This window comes from Leptopilina heterotoma, unplaced genomic scaffold, assembly GCF_015476425.1.
Source record: "Leptopilina heterotoma isolate Lh14 unplaced genomic scaffold, ASM1547642v1 Lhet_248, whole genome shotgun sequence".
Lineage (NCBI taxonomy): Eukaryota > Metazoa > Arthropoda > Insecta > Hymenoptera > Figitidae > Leptopilina > Leptopilina heterotoma.
This window is the reverse complement of record NW_025110964.1, coordinates 228,469-239,199: the sequence shown is the minus strand read 5'-3', so window position 1 is coordinate 239,199 and position 10,731 is coordinate 228,469. Positions and strand designations below refer to the sequence as shown.

General features: G+C 30.2%; 1 protein-coding gene across 1 annotated transcript; it reads left to right on the top strand.

Moving 5' to 3' along the window:
• The first annotated feature begins 2,151 nt into the window (after window positions 1-2,151).
• Window positions 2,152-8,713, top strand: LOC122503224 (ionotropic receptor 75a-like). The gene is made up of 5 exons (XM_043613691.1): window positions 2,152-2,350; window positions 2,560-2,774; window positions 3,673-3,887; window positions 7,757-8,028; window positions 8,206-8,713. Exons 1-5 carry the CDS (start codon window positions 2,229-2,231, stop codon window positions 8,501-8,503), a joined length of 1,122 nt encoding a protein of 373 aa, XP_043469626.1. The 5' UTR covers window positions 2,152-2,228; the 3' UTR covers window positions 8,504-8,713.
• Window positions 8,714-10,731: the final 2,018 nt, after the last annotated feature.

Genomic DNA, 10,731 nt, shown 5'->3' with positions numbered 1-10,731 from the left:
TGAAAATCTAAGATAACAAATTATAAAAATATCCAACATGTCACATATGTTTTCTATAAAACAAACAACTTGTAACGATGGGCTATGTATTAAAATTAGAGCTGTGCGAAATAATTCGAACCGAACTGTTCGAATTTTCTCGCCTAGTTCGAATGTCGAAAATTCGACATTCGAGTTAGCTTAGTTCGAATTTCGGTTTTTCGACATTCGAACTAGCCCAGTTCGGATGTCGAATATTCGACATTCGAGTTACTACAAAATTCGAACCGAACCGAGTTGTGTTTGGTTTTAGTACGCTAAAATGTCGAATTCTAAAATTCGACATTTCAGTTGCCCAGTTCGAATGTCAAATATTCGAAATTTGAAATTTCGGCGCCCCAAAACCGAACAAAACTCGGTTCGGTTCGAATTTTGCACTGCTCTAATTAATATATAGAGAAATAGAATTCGTCACACACACAGCCATCGTAGTCGCGTTCAGCGTGAGCTCTTAGGTCGAACGAACTTTCTTTTACCGTTTAATTAATTTCCTTTCCTCGCAATTCATATTCACTCGTTACTGCATACGGCAAGGATTTCGGCAGCATCCGGAATTTGAATTGCCCCCTATGTGCTACTTGGTTAATTCTTAAAAGTGCGCGCGCGCGACATTAGCATCGTCGGACTCGCGTAACGTGGAAACCTATTCTAGAACTGTCTCGCGAATACGAATCAAATCCCTGCATCGGAAATGGAAACTGAAGCGCGCAAATGTTAAGTTACTTTTCATACTATTTTATGTTTCACTATTTTTATATTTATACTTATTGTTTTCTCTTAATTTTAATATCTGTAAAATATTTTCTTTTGATTACAATATATTTACTTTCGAAGGTTTAAATTTGGACTCGTTACTGACTATACCTCTTCTCCAATTCAAAGCAGAAATCATAATTACATTGTGCTCAACCTAATATTCAGTAATAAATAATTAAAGAAACTACGATAGGTACCCGGACTCCATCCGGCGAGCGAATTCCGTAGCAAATAAAAAATCATATCATTACAAACTAGTTACATTTTAAGTCAAATAAAGTTTAATAGTATGAGTTTAGTGAAAAAAATCAAGTAGCTAATAAATTTATTAAAGAATTAGTTCTTCTGCGTCATGGTATAATCAATGTGTCATTGTTGTTTATTGTAAAAAGGAAAATTATATTATTATTTTGTCCGCAGCCCACCACGAATATTTTGTTCTTGAGTACAGTCAGGTCTCGCTAAGTGTCGTCACTGGGAATCTTTTGGGACCGTCTGTCTCAGTAAGTGTCAGTGGCCTAAGCCAAGCCCCTTTAATAAAAGTGGTCATTTCATTGGTTTATGTTGCAAACCGGTTTTGGGTAGTCCATTTTTAGCATTGGAGAGGGTAAAAAAAAGTGGGGAAAGTGACACTTGTCGGGTCTTGAACGATGACACTTTGTGAGTCATGACACTTACTGAAAACGACACTTGGCGAGACCTGACTGTATTACACTTTAAAATTCTATAGACTTTTACTTAATTTGAAAAAATATCAATAATAGTAAAATCCAAATTGTGCGCTACGCGGAGAATCACACATGTTATATGTATTATGTCTAAAAATCTGAAATCAGCATTAAAATGCATTAATGCTTTCCTTCCGGTTTAAAACTGCGATTTAAAAAGTAGTGAGACACATTTGTAAAAATGTTGTTTCATAAGTGTGTCACGCATTTCTTAAATGCCGCGCCGCGTCTAACCTGAAGGAGAGTATATGTATATCCCACATGCACAAAAATGGCGTTTTCTGATAGCAGACAACAGGGAGGAAAGTCATTCATTTCTTCGACCGAATGAAAATAACGTCCGTGTTCTCCCATGGGCAAGAAAATCAGCTGTTCCCATGCGTTTTTCTTGTCCATGGGAGAAAACGGCCGCCATTTTCATATAAGTCGAACAAGTGAATGACTTTTACTCCCTGTCGTCTGCTATCTGAAGTCGACACTTTTGTGCATTAGGAATAAAAATATAGTAAGTAATACGAGAATAAAGGCAGCCAATTTCTTTACGATGATTTTTGTGACACTCGTTTCGGTCTTGGGGCGCCCTTGACCTCCACTCGTGTCACAAAAGACACCGTAAAGAAAATGGCTGCTTTTATCCTCTTGTTGCTTAATATACTATTCTTTAGAATTGAGGTGGAAAAAATATCTGATTGGAAAGTTGATGATATGAGTACTCCATTATTAATGGGACTTTTAAAAAAGGAATTTGACATATCTATGACACCAGATGCCGTGACTTTAAGAACACTCAATTTTGCTTTACCTTGCACAACTCCATGGCCTTTCAGGTTATTGTATATCTACTACGTCTTATTAATATTATTTGTAGAAAAAATGGATTTGAATTTGATATTGTTTATTTTATGAAGATTAACACGAATCTCAAGTCTATTCTATCAAGTTAAAAATTTATTTTAATGTCTCTCTAATTTGCAAAGCCCATTTCCTCTTAAATTTATTATGCTTTATAATCTGAAAAAATTAAAACTTTGTTTAGATCTTGCTTCATCTTTCGAAACCCTGATTCAAAGGAAATTAAAGTAAACCAATTCTTTCGACCATTTTCACTGCAGTGTTGGGTTTTTTCATTACTTTTAACTATTCTTTGTACTATTGCAATTGCTATATTCTTAAAGAAACAGGATTACAAAAACACTGTGGAACATTATTCAATTTCTATTCTTTTAACTTTTGGAGCTGTTTGTCAACAAGGTACTTATTAAGACCTTTTAGCCATGAGGGGATAAACTTTCAAACGAAAGAGTGATTTGCAATTGGCAACGATAAGTTGCAAGGCAATTCTATTTTTATAAAAGCACGTAAACACATAAGCTTTCCGCCAGAAGGCGCTTTGGTCACCATGAGTGGGAGGAGGGCGGTCAAAGATGCAAATTTTTGTGAAAAAAATAAGGTGCAAGACTGAATTTTGGTATGAAGGTAGATATTGTCTGTACACATCACATGAAATTATTGCCAAAAGTCCAAGTGTGCAATTTAACCTTGCCAAAAGTCGATAAAGTCACAAAAAATTGATAAAATTGCAGTGATAATGTGTATTTCTAGCAACTTGATTTTTCTGATTGTCAATGTCTTTAAAAAGCTGAATACCAATAATAAAAATGGTTGCAAAGTTATTATAAACTGTGAATAAATATAAAAAGTAAAATTTTTTACATTGGTTTGGTCGTTTTTACTGTCCATTGTAAAATAAGATATTAGATTTTCAAAAATAAAAGCAGCGGACCTGATATGAATTTGAAACCATTTTTTAGAGTTGTGGTTGCACTCAATTGGCAAGTGTATTTCTGCTAAGGGAATTGGAATAGTTTTAAATTATTAATTTTCTGTTGTTTAGAATACAATAAAACAATATTTCTTAATATTTGAAAGGGCATAGTTGGATCTTTAGCAAGCTTATATATGTTTACGTGTTAAGAAGGAAGGATTTTATTAACAAAAGAATTTCCTTGCAACTTATCATTGCCAATTTTCGTAGCTAGCTCTTAGACTATATATAGCTTGTAAATCATTGACTTTTGAAAATGTAATATATAACTGTATCATAGTTGTAGTATATTTTTTAATCGTGTCAAAAACTTTATTTATTCAGGGTCTGCTGTTTGTCCAGATAATTTAAATGGAAGGATAGGTTTTTTTGCAATTATGATATTCAGCTTACTAATTTTTAACTATTATTCAGCCAGCATAGTATCAGTCCGTTTAAATGAACAAATATTAAAAATGAATGATTCTTTATACTCACTCGCTAAAAGTGATTTAAAAGTTGCCACTGAACCTCTTACGTATTTTAATTCATTTATTCACGTAAGTATGTACTAAATATTTTTTCTAATTTAATTAACAGCGCTTACTAAAAAAAACGTACATTGTAAGGAAAAGTTTGTATGAAAATAAAATGCTATATTGTATAATAATAAAATGTAAAGAGCCCTATGATAGGAGAATATTGGGAGTCAGAGGGGAAAAAACCATCATCATCATCATCATCATCATATTAATGAAAAAGCAATGAGCATAACACGCTCGCTTGACCGGTTGTCCCCTTGTATCGAACTATATACTATTTTTTTACTGGGGACTGTGCGTAGCGCCTAGAAGGGTTGATTGAATCTATTAGAATTGCCATTATTTCAAAGTGTCATTTGTTCGATGGTACATCATTAGGATCTGTCACTTTTGCGAATTGTTATTTACACAAACACTCCTTTTTTCGAAATGTCACATTTCCGAATTTTAATTTATATGCGAACTGTTATTTTTACGAATCGTTATTGTTCCACTTTTGCGTGCTACAGAAATATATTAATATTTTATTAGAATATATCTATAGCTAAACAAAATTCATTTTTAAAACTTTTGTATCCTCAAGAGGGCTCTGTCGTGGTTAAAAAAAGTTTGTAAAATGTCTTGTTCTCGGTAGCCAAGACAGTGCTCTTTGAGGTTAATTGAAATCTCTAGTGGGGACGCAAAAAAGCCGGGTTTTAACTGGTTTGAGCAGCTGAGGCGGTATTTTATTCAGCGGAATATGGATGATTATTGGCATCCGGAAGATTTACTTTCGCTGGGGAACAACGCGGTTAAGATACTCCTAGGATATTTAAAGGGTTTAGTAAAAAGGGATTTGAATTCTCGTGCCCGCTCTGAGAGTCTCCAGGTATGACCCCATATCCCCTTGCACATATCGCTTCAGCCGTATTTTAGGAGAAGACTTGACCTAAAATGGATGAGGGCTTATGCCCAAATTCGTATGACTAACAAATACTACTCATATTTTGTCTTTAACCAGACCAGTTTTAAACTCCCAACGTCAACAAATTGCACACATTGTGAAGAACATCATGAAGACTTTCATTATTTTCTAGTGGAATATCCTTTTTATTATGAATCAATTAAATTAGAAAGCTTTTTTTGAAATTCAGTCATTGGATGACCATGAGTTGTTCTGGAGAGACATTCTATCAACTTCCAATATTGCAACATTAAGGAAATTTATTATTATGATCCAAAGAATGTTAAAAATTCGCGTACCAGGGTGTTGACGAGGAGTCGAATTTTTGTATTATTTTGTTTGTGTGAATTGGGTGTTCTGTTTTTTTTCCTTTCGAGTTTAAATTATATAATTGTAATCTTTATTTGTTGATATATTTGAATTTTTATTTTCTTGTTACCTATCGAAATGATGTGTACTATAATTTTATGTTTTATTTCGCTTTTTAGGGTTCCGTACACCTACGGTGTATCGGCGGAACCCTATTGGTGAGACTCTGTTGTCCGTAGCCAAATCGTGTCCCCCCCCCCCTAGCGGCTAAACTATTTGACCTAAAGAGCTCAAATTTGGTCCAGATATGTATTTTCACACGTATATTAAAGGAAAAATATAGCGAATGTGATTGGACGTGATGGGCATAGCGTTGTCAAGGAAATAACAAGATTTTTGGCCAAAAATGCTTAAAAAGTGACCATTCCCCCCCCTTAACTTCTAAACTATTCGACATGGAGAGCTGAAATTTTGCATGCTGGTGTATTTTTACTCGAATATTACAGGAAAAATATAGAGAACTTGATATGTAATGATGGCCATAGCGTTGTCAAGGAAAAACTAAAAAATTTAAAAAAAAAAAATTTTTTTTCCTAACTTTTACATTATTTGACCTAATAAGCTGAAAATTAGTATCCTAGTGTATTATTACAGTCTGACGACAAAAAATTTATTTAAGAAATTTTTTGAAAAAAAATCAAAAAAAAATTTTTTTTTAATTTTTTTTTTCAAAAAAAAAAATTTTTTTTAATTTTTTTTAGTTTAAACACGTGGCATTAAATATTTTAAGGAAGAGAGTGAAATTTTAAGAGAATAAATAAGAGATTGTTTTCTGACTTTAATTTCTTAACTAAAAATAAAAAAAATTGGACAAGTGCGAGTTGTACTCGCACTGCAATGGCGGGTTCCGCACACAAATATTAAAACAATACTTGCAACATTGATCGGTAATTAGTAGAATTAAAATAAACAATTATAAAAATATATTAAAATCATTTGATAAAAAAAAATAACTAAAAAAAATTAAAGTATTGTATATCTAATATTATAAACAATAATAAGCAGAGGAACTATAATAAATTTTGAAAATTTTGTTCCTCTGCTTATTATTGTTTACAATATTAGATATATACAATACTTTAATTTTTTTTAGTTATTTTTTTTATCAAATGATTTTAATATATTTTTATAATTGTTTATTTTAATTCTACCAATTACCGATCTATGTTGCAAGTATTGTTTTAATATTTGTGTGCGGAACCCGCCATTGCAGTGCGAGTACAACTCGCACTTGTCCAATTTTGTATGTACATAATAATTTTCGAGTTTATCAGGTATATGTACTGATAAGATCCAATAAAGAATTAATAATATTAAAATCAGACGTTACTTCAATTATTATATAAAATAAATTAAGCAAAACAAGCTGTCCTTAGGGACTACTGGGAGCAAATGCCTAAGAACTCTTGGGCATGCATATATTAATACAGTGAGTTCTCGCGAGTCGTTTAATTCTCGAAAATTTTTAAGATCATAAAACTCACGAGTCGTTCAAAGCATAAGCCACGCCTTCAAGGCGATTTCAGGGATGTGTGAAGCATATTTGTGTCACGCTCCGAAGAAAGGTACCTTTTTGAGAAAAAGTTAAGAATTTTCTTGGGTTCTGTAAGATTAGTCTGATATCGAAAAGTAATAATGGGAATAATTTTCAATTAATTCACTGGGAATTTTAAGGTTAAAATACACAAAATAATTTATTGAGAATTGATTGAGTAAAGTATAATGTGCACAAAGCTGGTTGAAAATTACCTTCTTGTCTTTTAAATTGAGTTTGTAAAACAAGTCTAAGCGGTGGCCTTGCCGGCAAGTGCACGCTTTCGTTTTCTGTAAGGAAAATCTAATTTGCTGAGAGAAAGCCTTGATATTAAGAACTTGAGAACACTTCAAAGAGACAACAGAATGTTTTACACTTTAAATTTACTGAATTTTATAAAGAATAAATAACTTAAAAAATAAATATCAAGAGCTGACCAAAATTATGGTTAACTGTAATTATATCTGTGTGAGAGTGTATAGAGGTAAGAACATCGTTGCGCAAGGCAATTGATGAACACTAAGAGATGCTGCCCTCGCGCGGTCACTTTGGTCGTAAATCAAAATCACACGCACAACACTAAAATGACTTTATTTTCATAAAAACCGAACAGCAAAAAATGTCAGGTTATGTTTTTCATTTTTTAAGTAAAAATACAGAAAAATAATCAAATATTAATTAAAAATTATTGATCTTCAAGTCTTCATTATATCCAAAATATTGAATAAAAATTGGTTTCAAATTCAAATAATTAAAAATAAACTTTTAATCAAGATAAATCTAACACAAACCTAACCTATAACTAGCTTGCTTCTAAGGTACCTTTCTTGGGAGCGCGTCAAATTTATTGCCCTGAAAGAAGGATACTATCGACACTATGTAATGGCTTTGGTCCGTTTAAATTATACAGCACTGAGCACTGACGCGCGAATATTAGAAATTGAACGACTCGTGAATCGGACACTGATTAGCTGTTGAACGACTCGCGAGAACTCACTGTAATTCCAAATAATTTAATTTGCATATGATGCTTTATTGTAGAAAAAAGAGTGGGAAAATAAAATTTTTTACGAAATGAAATGGTTAAATACGCCAGAATCCGAAAAATATTTATCACCTGATGAGGGAATTAAAAAAGTCTTGGAAGGAAGTTTAGCCTATCATACTGATACTGAAAATGGATATCCGCTAATTGAAAAAATTTTTGATAATAAAGAAATTTGTGACTTGACAGAAATTCATCTAATAACACCTACAGATTTTACTCTAAATGTTAAAAAATATAGTCCATTTTATGAAATTGCTAAAATTGGGTGAGTATTTCCTTTATTTTATTTAACTGCAACGATTCATCAATTTTTTAAATATTCAATAAAAAAATATCGTGAATTTGAGGAGCAAGTTTTCAAAACTTCATAAATCCATTTTTCTTTATTTTGAGAAATCAAGTTTACGAAAAACTAATTATAGTATCTATTTCTCTGTTGTAGGATGGCAAAGCTTTATGATATGGGGATTCGTCAGCGTCAATTTAAAAGGTGGTCTGCCAGAAAACCTCTTTGTCGTACAGAAATTTTAGGTCTTAAGAGTATTACTGTATATGAGACGGGTGCTGTTGTAGTTATGTTATTGTTGGGCATCATGTTAGGATTTGCAATATATATAATGGAAAATGTTATTTTTCATTTTGAAAATCTATTGATAATTATATTATTTATTACAAATAAGTGTTCACAAGCAGTGAAAAATATATTTTGTTCAATAAAAGCAGAGAAGAAAGAGTCGTAAACAATAATATACTCAATCAAAATTATAAATATTTAGAAGGCTACTCAATTTTAATATGTACACTAAAGATATGATTATCAAGAGGCGCATGCCCCCACAGCACCGAAACTTTCCTAAAAATTTATTAAATATTTACTTGCAATATTCGTCATATTTAACTGAAAAGTTTAGTGAAAATTGTGTAAAGATTTAAATGTCCCGATTAATAATTTCAAAATTATCAAAGAACTCAGAAAAAAACGGTAGCATGGTGGGATACGAGCCCACGACCTTTCTATTGCCGGTAGACTGCTCTGACCACTGAGCTACATGCACCCCGAGACTCTCCGAGTTCCTTGAAATATACTAAATATACTATTGAAGCCCATGAGCTTATCGAGATTTATTTAAGATATTTAATTTATTTGTGTAGATTGATTCGGGAAAATTGTTAACTTCTTTCAAATTTAATTAATAATTATTATTAATATTTTTGTAGTAAATAAACTTTTATGAGTGTCATTAAAAATGTAAATAATTATTAGAATTGCTTTTATTGAACTAAGTTTTTAAAAAGAATATTTTTCTTATTTTCTTTCATTAATTTAGACAGACAATCTTATTTAAATTAATGCCTAATTTATTATTATTATTGTTAATAATTATTTAAACCTATACTTTATGTAACATTATTAAGAATTATACACAAAACACTTAAAACTAAGAGGGAAAAATATCGCACGCACGGGGGATCGAACCCTAGACCTCGAGGACGCAAGTCGAATACACATACCGCATAGCCACGCAAGCTTGGAAGCGACCTCGCTTAAACTTCCTTTTGAATCATGGGACCGTTATATATACAGTGTTATCATAATAAATTGACTGTATCATATTTATTTATAGAAAAATTATTAAAAATGTATGTTATATATATATAAATTAATATGTTTATCTTAATAATATGGTAAAAATTATTAATTTAATTATTTATTCTCTATTATTTATAATTTTACTATTTATTTTTATTTATTTTTTTAAAATAATAAAAAAAATTTTATTATTAATAATTCACAATAATACTAAAAATTATTAATTAATAATAATTTATTTTTTTGCCTTAAACATGGAATGTCAATTTAAGTGTGAAAAATAATTGGTGCGTTTGTCCTATTGTTTTAAATTAAAGGAGAATAAATTCTTAAGACATCCCTCGAGGCCAATTTTTGAGTTTTTAATTGTTTATAATTTTTATTTTCAAATTTCAATCAAAGTTAACAAATTAACACAATTTTTTAAAAACGGACGTTTATTTTCTTATTCCGTTACTGCACATGCTCTAAATCAGTTCAAATTAATCCAATATTACCAGCAGACAATTAAAAACCCATAAAGTAATATATTTCAATTGTCATAAACAACATTAATTAACAAATAGTTAACTTTGATTCCTCTCCAATAAAAAATATTTTTTTCACATTTTCTTTTTAATTTTAGTTCATTTGAAGAATATTTTTCCTTTATGATTAAAAAATAACTTATTTAAATTGTTATAAACAATATTAATTAACAAATAGTTAACTTATGATCCTGTCCAACAAAAAATTTTTGTTACAAATTTTCTTTTTTACTTAGGTTCTTTTAAAGAATATATGTCTTTTTTGCTTATAATATAACTTATTTAAATATTTAATATTATATATCCGTGGTCTTTTAACATTATCTAAATTAAAAAAGTAAACGTGAAAAAAAAAATTTTTGGTGGGAAGGAACAAAATTTAACTATTTGTTAATTAATATTATTTGTAACCATTTAAATAAGTTATTTTTTAAACAAAAAGGACACTTTTTTTTTAAAATGAACTTAAATTAAAAAGTAGACGTGAAAAAAAATTTTTTTGGTGGACAGGAACATAAGTTATATAACTATTTGTTAATTAATATTGTTTATAACAATTTAAATAAGTTATTTTATAATCAAAAAAGACAAATATTCTTTAAATGAACCTAAATTAAAAAGAAAAGGTGAAAAAAACATTTTTTAGTGGAAAGAAATCAAAGTTAACTATTTGTTAATTAATATTGCTTATAACAATTTATATAAATTACTTTCTGTTTTATTAATTGTGTGGTGGTCATATTGTATTAATTTGAACATGTATATCAAGTTAGCAGTGCAACTTCACAAAATTCAAAAATAAACAATACTATAATTTGCCGTTAATTAATCGCTTGTCGAATTTAAATTA

Coding starts and splice junctions, on each gene's coding strand:
- LOC122503224 (XM_043613691.1), top strand. CDS start 2,229: ATGAGTACTCCATTATTAATGGGACTTTTAAAAAAGGAATTTGACATA. Junction 2,351..2,559: donor ACAACTCCATGGCCTTTCAG/GTTATTGTATAT, acceptor AACTTTGTTTAG/ATCTTGCTTCATCTTTCGAA. Junction 3,888..7,756: donor ATTTTAATTCATTTATTCAC/GTAAGTATGTAC, acceptor GCTTTATTGTAG/AAAAAAGAGTGGGAAAATAA.